The sequence below is a fragment of the Apodemus sylvaticus genome, chromosome 9 (assembly GCF_947179515.1).
Source record: "Apodemus sylvaticus chromosome 9, mApoSyl1.1, whole genome shotgun sequence".
NCBI lineage: Eukaryota > Metazoa > Chordata > Mammalia > Rodentia > Muridae > Apodemus > Apodemus sylvaticus.
In genome coordinates, this window is record NC_067480.1 from 16,415,352 (window position 1) to 16,432,841 (window position 17,490).

The 17,490-nt window shown below is 39.1% G+C and overlaps 1 protein-coding gene across 1 annotated transcript in view; it reads left to right on the plus strand.

Moving 5' to 3' along the window:
* The window catches only part of LOC127692776 (solute carrier organic anion transporter family member 6C1-like), a 109,721-nt gene extending 92,675 nt beyond the window's left edge, over nucleotides 1-17,046 (plus strand). Inside the window, exons 11-12 of the mRNA XM_052193373.1 lie at nucleotides 9,701-9,859; nucleotides 16,937-17,046. Of these exons, the coding sequence (XP_052049333.1) occupies nucleotides 9,701-9,859; nucleotides 16,937-17,046 (269 nt within the window). The remainder of the gene's footprint in view (nucleotides 1-9,700; nucleotides 9,860-16,936) is intronic.
* The last annotated feature ends 444 nt before the right edge of the window (nucleotides 17,047-17,490 follow it).

Here is a 17,490-nt window from a genome sequence, read left to right on the forward strand (position 1 = left end):
CAAAATTATCTTCATCAGACTTTGTTGGGTTTTTTGAGACTTCCTTTGCAGATGCAATTAATATAAATCTCTTTACCTTAGCCCTAGGCAGTCTTTTCAGACAATGGCAAAATGCAGCTGTGTTCTTCACCAAAACATTACAAAACAATATCTTAGCCACAAATTAAAGTTATTCTCCACTAAAACCTCTTGGGTCATCAGGCCTACAGAGTTCAAATGACCCTCAGCACCACTGTCTTCCATATCCCTACTAGGCTGCCTCATTAAGACCCACTTGCATTTCATGGCTTTCCAAATCCAAAGTCCCAAAATCCACATTCTTCCAAGCAAAAGCATTGTCATGCTTATCACAGCAATATCCCAGTCCCTGGTACCAACTTCTGCCTTAGTTAGGGATTTAATGTTGTGAACAGACACCATGACCATTCCAAGTTTTATAAAAGACAACATTTAATTGGGGCTGGCTTATAGGCTCAGAGGTTCAGTCCAGTGTCATCAAAGCAGAAACATGACAGCATCCAGGCAGATATGGTGCAGCCTCCTGCTGAAAGTTCTACATCTTCATGTGAAGGCTGCTAGTGGAAGACTGACTTTCAGGCAACTAGGGTGAGGGTCTTACCCTTCCTCTCCCCCCCCACCCCCACAACCACCGTGACATACCTACTCCAACAAGGCCACATCTTCTAATAGGGTCACTCCCTGGGCCAATCATATATGAACTCTCACAAGCTTCAAGAAAAGATATTGGAGCAAACTGACAAAATATCTGCTAAGAAGGTAGAAGAAAATTATGCTAATTTAGATATTTTACCTAAAAGTCCAAGAATGATGGACCCCACACAAGATGAATACTTTCATTTGATAAAATATATGTGCATAAAAGGCATGAATAGTGAATGTGATTTAATAGAATTGGTATCAGCTTGTTGATACAGAAAGTAATGTTGAATGTGTGCATGTTTGTGTTAATGAGGGCAGTTATGCTAAGTACACTTTGGAATGTACTCTATAGGGTTATGTCCACTGTATAGATATAAATGAGAGAATGCAAACAGAAAAGAGAGTATGTAAAAGAACTTCAATTCAACAGAAAGAAAAAAATCAGAAAATAAGAACAAATTAGAAATATGAAGCCAATAACACAGGAGCTGAGTTGATAAAGTATAATTTCAGTGGGTGGCTCACATATGCACAAAAAACATCTGGCAAATCATTTAAAATTATCCAGTCAAGAAAACACAAAGCAAAGAAAATATGAGATAGTGAAGAAAAGCTATATGGGTTATTTATCACCATTTAGAAATTTCACAAAGAATGTTCAGTAATATCTCTAACTGATGAATGGATAATGATCATATGACATCAAATGCCAGATACTATTCTTATCCAAAAAGGAAAAAATGTCTCTTTTGAAAATATAAATAAATCTTATAGATATTATGTATATTACTATTACATTTTCAATTGCTCTAAAAATTAGTTGAATGTTGGTATTATATAATAAAGTTTATACAGTCCATACGCTGGGAGTTTTAAATTCCAAATAGGATTACAATTCTAAAAGGACCATTTTGCTGCATCAGATCATAGTCAATATAATGTCTGGGAACTGTCATAGACCTAGCATATTGTGAGACAGGAAGCTAGAAAATCCAGAGCTTAGACTTATTGCTACAATGGGAAGTAATCAAGGTCAATGACTTGTAAAATCCATATTTGTAGTGTTCTCTATGAGTCTTCCACTGTGTCCAACCTCTGATGAGACTCATCACCAGTGTATTAACATAATAGAATTAATCTTCTGATGCCTAAATATCCAATCTGTAGCAATCCATCCATGGCCTCCAAGATCCATGAACTTTTCCTAATGTAAAATATAATAATCCCATCCTCATAGTGCCAAGGACCCTGCAGCATCCCTGAAAAGATTAAATCCACAGGTTTAACTAAGTGAAAGCATTTTCAGATATGATCTGCTGTTTTAAAAAGATACATGTCTACAAATTAGGAGTGTGACAAGCACAGGATAAACATCAGTAGTCCAAAGGAAGATGTCGGGAAGTGGGAATGAGTGCTGATGCCAAAACAAAGACTGAAATCCAGCATAGAAGATACAGAGTCTTCAATTTCCAAATATGCTATTACATAAACATTGCAATGCTGGGTGGCCCCTCAGGGAACATTTGATCTCTGATGTTAATGAACCTTTAGGACTCAGAGTTTTTATTTTGCTCTGGCTTTGCAGATTATCTATAATTTTATCTGATGCAGTAGTATATTTTTTTACATCTCTGCTTGTCAATTGTCCCCTTTTCAGGTCTACTTCCAAAACTCAACTTCCCATCACTCCATTAAGTCTATACTGTATAGGCTCAAACCTTGTAGCACATATCAGTCTGCTCTTCAGGACTTCCTTTGAGAATTTGGTTGAAACTGTCAGGAACCTACAGCACTTGCATTTTGCTTCCCTGGACAACCAAGACCACTTAGTACGATCTGCTGTCAATGTGAGTTGTGAACTGGAGTCTGCTCCATGGCTATTTCTGTGGCACTCACTCGGCAGCAAGGAGAGGAAGTTCTCTGAGCAACAAGTCCATTTCTGGTCTGGAATGCTCTGTAGGCCTTTCTTCATTGTTCTGATCCTCAACTGTTCACTCCTGCAGAGTCACACTAATCTCATTAGTGAATGCTTACTGGGCCACACTTAACGTTTTGTTCTTCCAAACATGGTTTAGCTCTTTCCTGACCACACTATAAAATTTCCTTGTCTGTACTAATCTAAAATTCTAAATAAAACCAACCAGTACTGCCCACTGCATATCATTACTGTTTGGTAGTTTGAATATTTCCCTCTCAGTATTAAGCACATCTCTTGGTATTTCGTTGGACTCTATTCTGTGCAATCAGTCCAGGTCAGTCTTTGTAAGACTACAAGGAATGCTGCGTTCTCTCACACATCCTTTTAGGGTCAAAGTGAGGTTTTCTACATGTTGCTCCCATCTGCTGGCAAAAATATACTCCATGTCACTCTCATGAAGTTCTCGCTCCTCTGGATGTTAATTCCTTATATCTTTAGTAAATTGAACATGGAAAAATTTAGTGTATTGTCTGGATATTTTCCACCGTGGTCAGATACGTTTTTTTACTAGCACACCACTCTTCTTGGAAAAGTTACCAAGTTTATTTTTAATAATTTCTCATTCTTTTCTAACTTTCTGCTTTCAAATGTTCATTACAGTCATTCATTCCTTATAATTTTCATAGAAATATTACTTTTCTATCACAGATAACTATGTCTTTGAAATGCTATCACTTAAAATAGATTCCCTAGTCCATAAATGGAAAAGACCTAATAATGTTTCTTATTGTTTGAAGTGACTGTGTTAGATTGTTGGATTCCATAGCTGCCTGCAGCTATTGTGAACTGGGTTGCTTGAACAGAAGCTGAGGGAAAGATAGGAGAGGGGCAAAAAGAAAAAAGGCCAGGACAATGTTTCACTGATCAAGGCCAGAATTTTAATGTTGGTCACACCTTTTAACAGTTTGGGTAAACCCTTCCCCCCAGACTCAAGGTGATATCTGAGAAATCATTGACTCCTCTTCTCAGCAGGTCGCCTGCTGGGATTAAAGGACTTAATGTTTTACAGGTCCCAGGTTGTTTCCAGGTGAGACTGCCCTGAGGCAGCCTTGATTTCCAGGTGAAAGTGGCTGTATGGTTCTCAGAAGAACAAAGGCTAGGGATAACACAAGCAGAAGGCTGGGGTTTGCGGCCAGGAATATCACAGACTGATCAAATGGGCTGAGAAACCCAGCTCAATACTGTGGTGGAAGGGACATTAGATAACGGGTATTGATTTGCTACAATATTTGGACTCTAACAGGCTGTTTCACTTGTGAAGTTTAATTATTTTTTTATGTAATATTTGTTATTTTAAGAAATTTGAGGGTCTGCCTGCACTCAGGAACTGAGCACATAGTCAGTTTGTCTGCCAGCCCGCTGGGAGTGGGGCCTGTGTCCTGCTCAGAGAGCTGCAGAAGGAGAGAAGCCCTGCAGCCATATTCGCTGCCTGCCAGGACAGAAAAGGGGCACTAGGTACTGTATCACCCTGAGCTTTAGATCTCCGGTGGTGCAAACGGCCAGGGCTCTGCCTGCACTCAGGAACTGAGCACATAGGCAGTTCATCTGCAAGCCAGTCCATCTCAGGACCTGTGTCCTATATGAGAATCAACAGAGGGAGTGACCCCCACCACACCATCTTCGCTCCATAATAGAGCAGACAGAGAACACATGGTTGACCTTGACAACCTAAGTATAACATTGCTTGAGGCAAGACTGAGAAGGGCTCCAAAGGCACAAAAGAGGAAGGCAGCATATCAGTAATCTGTGCCAGAGGAAACCCAGTCATCCAGTGTTGCAGAGATAACCATAAAGATCCACAGTAGATTGAAGCACCAGCCAGTGACAATAAGACCATCTAACACCTGGGAAAACTAGTTGGCTAAAGGCAAACGTAGGAATGTTACTAACAGAAACCAAGGCATTATGGCAGCATCTGGGCCCAATTCTCCAAAAACAGCAAGCCCTGGATAACCCATTAAACAAGATTTGGATTTAAAATCACTGGTAATGATGCTGGTACAGGAACACATGAAAGACATACTTAAAGAAATTCAGGAGAAAATGGATCAAAAATTAGAAGCCCTTACAAGGGAAACACAAAAATCATTGAAAGAAATTCAGGAGAATACAAAAGCCAATAAGGAGGAAACACAGAAATCACTTAAAGAAATACAGGAGAACTTTGATCAACAGGCAGAAGTCATGAAAGAGAAAACACAAAAATCTCTTAAAGAATTAGAGGAAAACACAAACAAGCAAATGACAGAACTGAGCAAAAACTTCCAGGATCTAAAAACAGAAGTAGAAACAACTAAGAAAGTACAAAGGGAGACAACTTTGGAGATAGAAAACCTTGGGAAGAAATCAGGGACCATAGATGGAAATATCAACAACAGAATACAAGAGAGAGAAGAAAGAATCTCAGATGCCGAAGTTACCATACAAACCATGGACTCAACAGTTAAAGAAAATGCAAAATGGAAAAACTTGTAACCCAAAACATCCAGAAAATCCAGGACACAATGAGAAAGCCAAATCTAAGGATTATAGGCATTGATGAGAGTGAAGATTTACAACTTAAAGGGCCAGCAAATATCTTCAACAAAATTACGGAAGAAAACTTCCCTAACCTAAAGAGAGAGATGCCCATGAATATACAAGAAGCCTACAGAACTCCAAACAGACTAGTCCAGAACAGAAATACCTCCTGTCACACAATAATCAATACTCCAAATGTACTAAACAAAGAAAGAATACTTAGGACAGTAAGAGAATAAGGGCAAGTAACATATAAAGGAAGACCTATCAGAATTACACAAGATTTTTCTCCAGAGACCATGAAAGCTAGAAGATCCTGGGCAGAGCTCATGCAGACTCTAAGATAACACAAATGCCAGCTGAGACTACTATACCCAGTGAAACTCTCAATTACTATAGATGGAGAAACCAAGATATTCCATGACATATCTTTCCACAAACCCAGGCCTACAAAGGATAATAGGGGGAAAACACCATTACAATGAGGGAAACTATACCCTGGAAAAAGCAGAATATTAAGCTTCTTTCATCAAACCCAAAAAGATAACCACACACATAAAATTAAAATAAAAAATGATAGGAAGCAATAACCACTACTCCTTAATATCTCTTAACATCAATGGACTCAATTCCCCAATAAAAAGACATAGATTAACAGACTGGTTACATAAACAGGACCCTACATTTTGCTGCATACAGGAAACACACCTCAGTGTCAAAGACAAAAATTACCTTAGAGTCAAAGGCTAGAAGACAATTCTACAAGCAAATGGTCCCAGGAAACAATCCAGAGTTGCCATTCTAATTTCAGATAAAATTGACTTTCAAGCTAATGTCATCAAAAGAGACATGGAAGGTCACTACTTGCTGGTCAAAGGAAAAATCCAACAAGAAGAACTCAATCCTGAACATCTATGCCCCAAATACAAGGGTGCCCTCATTCATAAAAGAAACTTTACTAAAGCTCAAAACACACATTGCACCTAACACAATAATTGCTTGTGACTTCAACACTCCACTCTTACCAAAGGACCGATCAGGAAAACAGAAACTAAACAGGGAGACAGTGAAACTAATTAAAGCTTTTGACCAAATGGAGTTAACAGATACACACACACACACACACACACACACACACACACACACACACACATATATATATAACTTTTCATCCCAAAGCAAAAGATTATACCTTTTTCTCAGCACCTCATGGTACCTTCTCCAAAATCAATCATATAGTTGGTCACAAGACCGACCTCAACAAATATATGAAGAGTGAAATAATCCCATGCCTCCTATCAGATCACTATGGAGTAAAAGTGGTCTTTAATAACAATAAAAACAACAGAAAGTCCACACACACATGGAAACTGAACAATACTCAATGATACCTTGTTCAAGGAAGAAATGAAGAAAGAAATCAAAGATTTCTTAGAATTTAATGAAAATGAAGGTACAACATACACAAATCTATGGGACAAAATGAAAGCAGTGCTAAGAGGAAAACTCATAGCTTTGAGTGCCTCCAAAAAGAAATTCGAAAGAGCATACACTAGAAGATTAATGGAACAACTGAAAGACCTGGAACAGAAAGAGGCTATTTCACCCAGGAGGAGAAGAAGACAGGAAATCATCAAACTCAGGGCTGAAATCAATCAAGTAGAAACCAAGAGAACCATACAAAGAATCAACAAAACCAAAAGCTGACACTTTGTGAAAATCAACAAGATAGATAAACCCTTAGCCAGACTAACAAAAGGACACAGAGACAGTATACAAATTAACAAAATTAGAAGTGAAAACGGAGATATTACAACAGAAACTGAGGAAATTAAAAAAATCATCAGATGCTACTACAAAAACCTGTACTCAACACAACTGGAGAATCTGGAGGAAATGGACATTTTCTTAGACAGATACCAATTGCCAAAATTAAACCAAGATCAAATAGACCATCTAAACAGAACCATAACCCCTAAAGAAATAGAAGGGGTCATAGATAGCCTTCCGACCAAACAAAGCACAGGACCATATGGTTTCAGTGCAGAATTCTATCAGACCTTCATAGAAGACCTAACACCAATACTCTTCAAACTATTCCACCAAATAGAAACAGAAGGAACACTACCCAACTCCTTCTTCGAAGCCACTATTATGCTGATACCAAAACCACACAAAGATCCAACTAAGAAAGAGAATTTCAGGCCAATTTCCCTTATGAATATCGATGCAAAAATACTAAATAAAATTCTTGCCCACCTAATCCAAGAAAACATCAAAACGATCATCCACCATGATCAAGTAGGCTTCATCCCAGGAATGCAGGGATGGTTCAATATAAGGAAATCTATAAATGCTATCCACTACATAAACAACTTGAAGAAAAAAAAAACACATGATCATTTCATTAGATGCTGAAAAAGCATTTGACAAAATTCAGCATCCTTTCATGCTAACAGTCTTGGAAAGGACAGGAATTCAAGGCCCATATCTAAACATAGTAAAAGCAATATACAGCAAACTGGTAGCCAACATCAAACTAAATGGAGAGAAACTTGAAGCAATCCCACTAAAATCAGGGACTAGACAAGGCTGCCCCCTCTCGCCATATCTTTTCAATATAGTTCTTGAAGTCCTAGCTAGAGCAATTAGATAACATACATAAGTCAAAGGGATACAGATTTAAAAGGAAGAAGTCAAACTATCACTATTTACAGATGATATGATAGTATACTTAAGTGAGCCTAAAAACTCTACTAGAGAACTCCAACAGCTGATAAACAACTTCAGCAAAGTGGCTGGCTACAAAATCAATGCAAGCAAATCAGTAGCCTTTATATACTCAAAGGACAAGCATACTGAGAAAGAAATTAGGGAAATGACTCCATTCACAATAGCTAAAAACAGCATAAAGTATATTGGGGGTGACTCTAACCAAACAAGTGAAAGACCTATGACAAGAACTTCAGATCTCTGCTACAAAGTTTCTGTAAGGCAAAGGACACTGTCAAAAGGACAAAATGTCAACCAACGGATTGGGAAAGGATCTTCACCAACCCTAAATCCGACAGAGGGCTAATATCTAATATATACAAAGAGCTCAAGGAGGTAGAACCCAGAGAACCAAATAACCCCATTAAAAAGTGGGGTATGGAGCTTAACAAAGATTTTTCACATGAAGAACTTCAGAGGGCTGAGAAACACCTTAAGAAATGTTCAACATCATTAATCATTAGGGAAATGCAAATCAAAACAACCCTGAGATTTCACCTCACACCAGTCAGAATGGCTAAGATCAAAAACTCAGGACACAACATGTGTTGGAGAGGATGTGGAGAAAGAGGAACACTCCCCCACTGCTGGCGGGATTGCAATATGGTGCAACCACTTTGGAAATCATTCTGGCGGTTCCTCAGAAAACTGGGCATGGCACTTCCAGAGGACCCTGTTATACCACTCCTGGGCATATACCCAGATGATTCCTCAGCATGCAATAAGGACACATGCTCCACTATGTTCATAGCAGCTCTATTTGTAGTAGCCAGAAGCTGGAAAGAACCCAGGTGTCCTTCAATGGAGGAATGGATACAAAAAATGTGGTATATTTACACAATGGAGTACTATTCAGCCATTAGAAACAACGAATTCATGAAATTCTTAGACAAATGGATGGAGCTGGAGAACATAATACTAAGTGAGGTAATCCAGTCTCAAAAGATCAATCTTGGTATGCACTCACTGAAAAGTAGATATTAGCCTAGAAATTTTGAGTACCCAAGACATAATCCACAAATTAAATGATGTCCAAAAAGAATAGAAAGACTCAGTGCTAGAGTATAGGGGAATTCCAGAACAGGGAAGTGGAAAGGGGTGGATGCTGGAAAGACTCAGTGCTAGAGTATAGGGGAATTCCAGAACAGGGAAGTGGAAAGGGGTGGATGGAGGAACAGGAGGAGGGAAGAGGACTTATGGGACTTGAGGGGAGTGGGGACCCAGAAAAGGGGAAATCATTTGAAATGTAAATAAAAAATATATCAATAAAAAAGAAAAAGAAATTTGAGACCGATGTCTGAGTTTGAGGACAGCCTGGTCTACAGAGTGAATTCCCGGACAGCTAGGGCTATCCAGAGAAACCCTGTCTCATAAAACCACAATAAATAAGTAAATAAATAAATAAATGAATGAAATTTGAGACAAAAATTAAATGTATAAAAGAATAATTAGTATTTATGTGTGGAAAATGATAAACATAAATCAAAACAATTAAGGTATAAAAAACCAATTTTCAAAATATAATTTATGTAACTCACAAATTAACATAGTTTATGAATTAATGGAACATTACTTTTTGGAGGCTCTCTGATAAGTATGAAAGCTGGTAAGCATTTCAAAACACATAATTAGACCTAAGGTTATACTATCATTTTGTAAATGGGAAATTAACACCTTCAGAAGTAAGCTATATGTTTCATTTGGGTAAATGACATTTTTCATTAAAAATCTTGTTAAATGTGATATAGCTACCCTTCTTTTTTATTTCAGGGATCATGCTGCAAGTATTGGCATGCTTGCTTTGTCTTTATGCAGTTTACAGACATGATTACGTGGTAAAAAACAAGACTAAGAGCCTGGCTATATCTGTAAAGCGTAAAAAACGAGGAACAGCAGTAGGAGGAGCAAAAGAAGGAGGAGGAGCAGAAAGAGGAGGAGGAGCAGAAAGAGGAGGAGGAGGAGGAACAGGAGAAGAAGAAGAAGAGGAGGAGGAGGAGGAGGAAGAGGAAGAAGAAAAAGTAGAGGAAGAAGTAGAAGAAAAAGAAGAAGAAAAGTTTATTTTCTAACTGATTTCTTCATTGGGTAATGATTTCTTGCTTTCCCTTCATCGATGGATTTTCATATTGATAATATTAAAACAATAACTGTGAACAGTTACATTTAAAACTATGCTTCATATTATCACCCAGTTTTTATTTGGCATATAATAGTTTTATTGTTTTCATTAAGATAATTGTTAAGATATATGGAGTACAGGTAATTATTCTTCAATAATCCTATAAATTAAAAATTTCCTCATAGAACATGTGATGAAGTTTAACTTACGTTTGTATTCAACTTTCAAAGTATATTATTGTAGCTTTTTAGAGTCAAAATTATATTCATTGATGGTTTGACATTGATTTTTCTTGAAAAATTACGCTATCAGTTTTTTGCTATTTTGTACTTTAGAAGACATGAATTTAATGTCTTCACATATCTCTACCTTTTACTTTCATCTGGATTTTATTAACTATACCCAATATCCTGAGTCAATTGCCCATTTTCCTTTATTCTTATATTTACATTTAATCACATTTTATTTATTAAATATTTTTTGTGAAGAAACAGTTGTGCTTGAAAAGGGAATAGGTATCAATGTATGGAATTATCATTGAGTTAAAATTTTCTTCTAAAAATTTTAATTTTTCACATATTATTCACATTTTTCTTGTATTTTACAAGAACTAGATAACTGATATTCTATAGCAAGAACTCATAAGCCAGTTTCCCGTGCTGTTTCCTTATCTGGGAGAACTGACAATTTTGGATGGAAATGTGTTCTTGCATGGAAGGGTGGCTCTGTCACACCCACAGGACTCGGAAGTGTGAAGCAGAAACTATCCATTGTACTCCTACTCTTTATATTGAACGTACAACATGAACATTTATAAACTAGTTGTCTTAGTTAGGGTTTTGTTGCTGTGAACAAACACCATGACCAAGGCAACTCTTTAATTTTTATTGATATTTTATTTATTTACATTCCAAATGTTATCCCCTTTTCTGGTTTCTTCTCTGGAAAAATCACATCCCATCCTCCTCCCTGCTTCTGTGAGGGTGCTTCTTCACCCACCCACCCACTCCTGCCTTCCTGCCCTGGCATTCCCCTACATTGGAGCATGGCATCTTCACAGGACCAAGGGCTTCTCTTCCCATTGATGTCTGACAACTCTATCATCTGCTACATATGTGGATGGAGATATGGGTCCCTCCATGTGTACTCTGTTATTGGTGATTTAGTCCCTGGGTGGGGAGGCTGGGTTACATGTTCAGAGTTCCATCAAGCGAGGAATATGGCAGCATCCAGGCACATGTGGGGTTGGAGAAGCAGAATTGTACATCTTCATCCAAAGGCAGGCAGGAGATGATTGGCTTCTAGACAGTTAGGATGAGGGATTAAAACCTAAACTCACAGTAACACACCTATTCAAACAAGGCTAAACCTCCTAATAGTGCCACTCCTTGGGGCAAGCATGTTCAAACCACTAGTTTTATGTGAAAATTGACTAACTCTTTTTGGTTTAAATCTGTAGTACTGGAGAATCTGTCAGGTTCTGAGTTCTAAGGACAGCAGTATATCCTTTGAAGATTTCATAAGATGTGGCTGTGCAACAATTTCAGAAGAGAAAAATACCATTAAAGTATATATGTGGATCTTTATTTTCATAATAAAAATACTTATATGAAACATTTCTAATCATGTTTTATGGATTAGTATTTTTCTTAGTTATATTGAGGGGACTGTGTGTTCTTGGCATAGGTCATACCTAAGCAGTTCTCAGGAGTCAGTTTTCCTATACCAGCTTGTGGTCTATTGGCATAGAGCTAAGGTTTTCATCTCTATGGACAACCACCCTTACCCACTACGCCATTTGCTAGCCCTGGAATAGGATTTTAAAATATTATTCTATGTGTGTGTAATACAGATTCCAGTAAGAATTAGTTTCAAATTTTTAAATTATAACTATTCAAATATTCTTAAATCTACTGGGGGCATGCCTGTCCACTGGATATGGTCTATGCAGATTCTATCTCCCTTGTGTAGGGTATTTTGACCAATGTCCTCACTGTTGGGCCCTGGGAACTCTTAGGTCCCTGGCATCTGTTTTTGTTTTTGTTTAACTTTTTATTATATATTTACTTTATTTACATTTCAAACATTTCCCCCTTTCCAGTCTCCCCTTTGGAAGCCCCTATCCCATCCCCCCTACCCCTGCCTCCGTGAGGGTGCTCCCCCACCTACCCATACACTCCCTTCTTCCTGCCCTGGCATTCCCCTACACTAGGGCATCCATCACCCTCAGGCCAAAAGGCCTCTCCACTCACTGATATTTAACAAGGCCATCCTCTGCCACATATGCAGAATGGCTACCTCCAGCTCCCTCTCCCCCACTGCTACTCACCTATTTTCAAATTCCTGACCATCTGTACTTCTTATATATCCCCATATCTGAACTGGTCCCATTTTTCTCTCACCCTCCTTTCTTCCTCCCATATCCCTCTCTCCTTCTAGTTCCAGAGATTATTCTCTTCCCCCTACTGGGTAGGACTAAAGCATGCACACTTTGGTGTACTCTTCTTTCTTCTTGAGTTTCATATGATCTATAAGTTGTTTTGTAGGTATTCCCAGCTTCTTTTTGGCTAATATCCACTTATCAGTAAGTACATACCATGTGTTTTCTTTCATGACTGGGTTACCTCACTTAGGATGATATTTTCTAGTTCAAACCATTTGCCCAAGTATTTCATGAAGTCATTGTTTTTAAAAGCTGAGTCGTATTCCATTGGATAAACCTACCACTTTTCCTGTATCCATTCCTCTGTTGAGGAATATCTGGGTTGTTTCCAGCTTCTGGCTATTATAAATAAAGCTTCTATGAACATAGTGGAGCATGTGTCCTTGTTATAACATGGAGCATCTTTGGGTATATGCCCAGCAGTGGTAGAGCTGGTCCCTTAGAACTATGTCCAATTGTCTGAGGAACCACCAGACTGATTTCCAGAGTGGTTGTACCAGCCTGCAATACCACCAGCAATGGAGGAGTGTTCCTCTTTCCTGCATCCTTGCCAGCATCTGCTGTCCCCTGATTTTTTTTATCTTAGTCATTCTGATTGCTATAAGGAATCTTAGTTTTGTTTTGATTTGCAGTTCCCTGATGACTAAGGATGTTGGAAATCTCCTTTTTTAAATTTATATCTTTCCTTTCTTTCTTTCTTTCTTTCTTTCTTTCTTTCTTTCTTTCTTTCTTTCTTTCTTTCTTTCTTTCTTTCTTTCTTTCTTTCTTTCTTTCTTTCTTTCTCTCTCTCTCTCTTTCTTTCTCTCTCTCTTTCTCTCTCTCTCTCTCTTTCTTTCTTTCTTTCTTTCTTTCTCTCTCTCTCTCTCTTTCTTTCTCTCTCTCTTTCTCTCTCTCTCTCTTTCTTTCTTTCTTTCTTTCTTTCTTTCTTTCTTTCTTTCTTTCTTTCTTTCTTTCTTTCTTTCTTTCTTTCTTTCTCTTTCTTTTGTTCATTTGTTCTTCCTTCCTTCCTTTCCTTCTTTCTTTTAAACTCCAGATTTTATTCCCCTCCCAGTCCACCCTCTGACTGTTCCACATCTCCTATCTCCTCCCTGTACCCCTGTCCCCACCCCCCACCTCCAGGGCACCCCTGTCCCCACCTCCCACCTCCACTGCACCAGACCTCTAAACTCCTTGTGGCCTCCAGTCTCTTGAGGGTTAGATTCATCTTCTCTGACTAATCCCAGACACAGCAATCCTCTGATGTATATGTGTTAGGGGGCCTCATATCATCTGGTGTATGCTGCCTCCAGTATCTGAGAGATCTCTGGAGTCCAGGTTAATTGAGACTGCTTGACTTCCTACAGTGCCATACTTCTGTTTGGCTTCTTCCAACTTTACCCTAATTCAACCACAGCAGTCAGCAGCTTCTGTTCATTGGTTGGGTACAAATATCTGCATCTGACTCTTTCTGCTGCTCATTGGGTCATTCAGAGGTCAATCTTGATAGGCCCCCTTTTGTAAGCATACATGTCATAGCCTCAATAATAGTATCAGGCCTTGGTTTTTCCCTTAAGCTGGATCCCATTTTGGGCCTGTTACTGACCTCTTTTTCCTCAGGCTCTTCTCCATTTTTTTTGTTTTGTTTTGTTTTGTTTTTTCAGTTCTTTCAGTTAGGAACAATTATGGGCCAGAGTTTTGACTGTGAGATGGCAACCTCATCTCTCACTTGATGCCCTGTTTTTCTGCTGGAGATGGGCTCTACAAGTTCCCTCTCCTCACTGTAGGACATTTCATCTAAGATCCCTCCCTTTGAGTCCTGAGAGTCTCTCACCTCCCAGTTCTGTTGTACATTCTGGAGGTCCCCCCATTCTCCTATCTCCAGAGGTTGCATGTTTCCATTCTTTTTGCTGGTCCTCAGTGATTTCAGTCCTTTTCCTCCCACCCAATATATTCTTTAAGTGCTTCTTAGCCATTTGAGTTTCCTCAGTTGAGAATTCTATGTTTAGCTCTGTACCCCATTTTTAATAGAGTTATTTGATTCTCTGGAGTCTATCATTTTGAGTTCTTTGTATATTATGGATATTACCTGTCTATTGGATGTAGGGTTGGTAAAGATCTTTTCACAATCTGTAGATTCCAGTTTTGTCCTATTGACAGTGCCCTATGCTTTAAAGAAGCTTTTCAATTTTATGAGGTCCCACTGGTCAATTCTTGATCTTAGAGCATAGCCATTGATGTTCTGTTCAGGAAAATTTCCCCTGTGCTCATATGTTACAAGATTCTTCACCACTTTCTCTTCTATTAGTTTCATTGTATCTGGTTTTATGTGGAGGACGCTGATCCACATGGACTTGAGCTTTGTACAAAGAGTTAAGAATGAATTGATTTCCATTCAACTACATGTTGACCTCCAGTTGAACCAGCACCATTTGTTAAAAAATTTTTTTCCAGTTGGATGGCTTTGGTTCCTTTGTCAAAGATCAACTGACATAGGTGTGTGGTTTCATTTCTGGGTCTTCAATTCTATTCCATTGATCTACTTGTCTTTCTCTGTACCCATACCATGTAGTTTTCATCACTATTCTTCTGGATGGTGATTTACACAGAAGTTCTTTTATTGTTGAGAATAGTTTATGATATCCGGGTTTTTTGTTATTACAGATACATTTGAGAGTTGCTTTTTCTCTGTGAAGAATTGAGTTGGGAGTTTGATGGGGAGTGCATTGAATCTGTGTATTGCTTTTGTAAGATGGCCATTTTTACTATGGTTATCTTGCTGATCCGTGATCATGGGAGATCTTTCTATCTTCTGAAATTTTCTTCAATTTCTTTCTTCAGAGACTTGAAGTTCTTCCACTTGCTTGGTTAGGGTCACATCAAGATATTTAGTATGATTTGTGATACTTACCTCAAAAATATTAATCCAGAATTGCTTAATGCAGGGACAAATAGTGGAGCAGAAACTAAAGGAAAGGGCATCCAGAGACTGCCCCACCCAGGGATCCATCCCATCTGCTGATTCAAACCCAGACACTATTGCTGTTGCCAAGAAGTGCTTACTGACTGGTAACATGTATAGTTGTGCACAGAGAGGTTCTGCCAGAACTGTACCATTACAGATGCAGATGTACACAGCCAAACACTGGACTGAGTGCAGGAACCCCAATGGTGAAGTAAGGGCAAGGACTGTAGAAGCTGAAGGGGTTTACAATCTCACAGAAAGAACAACGATATCAATCAACCAGAATACCCAAAGCTCCCAGGGACTAAACCACCAACCAAAGAGTACACAGGGGGTACCCATGTCACCAGCTAGATATGCAGCACAGAATTCCCTTATCTTGTATTGCTAGGAGGGGAGCCCCTTTGTCCTGTGGAGGCTTGATGACCCAGGATAGAGGAATGCTAGGCCACTGAGGCAGGAGTGGGTAGGCAGTTTGGGGACCACTCTTATATAGGCAGGGTGGGGAGGGAGTAGGGGAATGGGGACTTGTGAATGGGAAACTGGGAAGATGAATAACATTTAAAATGTAAATAACAAAAAATTACTGAATCTCAATATGATTTGAATATATATAATATTAAATATAATATTCAGATTATCTTTGAGTGTACATAAAATTTGTAATACTGCATTAAGAACACATTAAATCTGTTTTTGGCTCCTTTTTATCTATCTTGAAGAAAAATGAATATTAAAAAATGTATAAGTTGGGTGGTAGGGTCTTCACTTAAATTAGATTTTTGCTACAGCAGAATAGAAGTTCTGGTTCACAAATTCAGCATACTTCTAAAGAAGAGGCAAACACTGTAGATAAAAAAAAATAAGCAACTACTTTCCTTAAAACCAATTTGGCTGTCTTTTATATAGCCCATTTATACCTATCTATAATGAACAAAGCACCAGTTAACATGGTTGAGAAGTGTCCTTGTGTTTTATGGTGGAACATCTTTTGGGTATATGCCCAGGAGTGATATAGCTAGTTTCTGAGGTAGATGATCTGGGCTAAAAGTAGAAGAGCAATTGTGAGAGTGGCCAACCAATGACTCATCCATCTTGAGACATCCCTTATGAGAGGGAGACTATCCCTGACAATGCCTGGAGTGCCAGGACTTAGAGGCTGGATAGCCCAGAGACCTAGGACAGAAAATGATTCCTAAATACATTCTTCTATACTGATAGATTGGTACCTAACCTGTATTAAGAGTGGCTTTATCCAGTAACTGATTGAAATAGATGCAGGGAAACACAGGTAGACATTAGGCAGAACAAATGGAAGAGGCAGAGGAAGGATTGTAGTAGAGTCAAAGATACCACAAGAAAACTCAGAGAAATCAACAAACCTGGGCCCATGGCATCATAGAGATTGAAAGAATAAGAAGATACCCTGCATGGGACTGATTTCGGTCTTCTGCATACATTTTAAAGTTGTATAGCTTAGAGTTATTCTGTGACTCTTAACAATAGGATCAGGAGTCTGCCAGCCCACCGGGCTCAGGGGCCCCTGTCCTGCTCAGAGAGCTGCAGAAGAAGAGAAGCCCTGCAGGGATTCTGCAGGGACAGAAAAGGAACACTAGGTACTGTATCACCCTGAGCGTTAGATCTCTGGTGGTGCAAACCACCAGGGGTCAGCCTGCACTCAGGAACTGAGCACATAGGCAGTTTGTCTGTCAGCCTGCCAGGTGTGGTGACCTGTGTCCTGCCCAGAAAGCTGCAGAAGGAGAGAAGCCCCATGGCCATATCTGCTGCCTGCCAGGACAGAAAAGGGGCACTAGGTACTGTATCACCCTGAGCTTTAGATCTCTGGTGGCGCAAACTGCCAGGGGTCTGCCTGCACTCAGGAACTGAGCACATTGGTGGTTTGTCTGCCAGCCCACCAGGCTTGGGGCCTGTGTCCTGCCCAGAGAGCAGCAGAGGAAGAGATTACTTGTGGCCATATTCGCTCCCAGCTGGGACAGAAAAGGGTCACTAGGTACTGGATCACCCTGAGCTTTAGATCTCTGGGGGTGCAAATCTCCAGG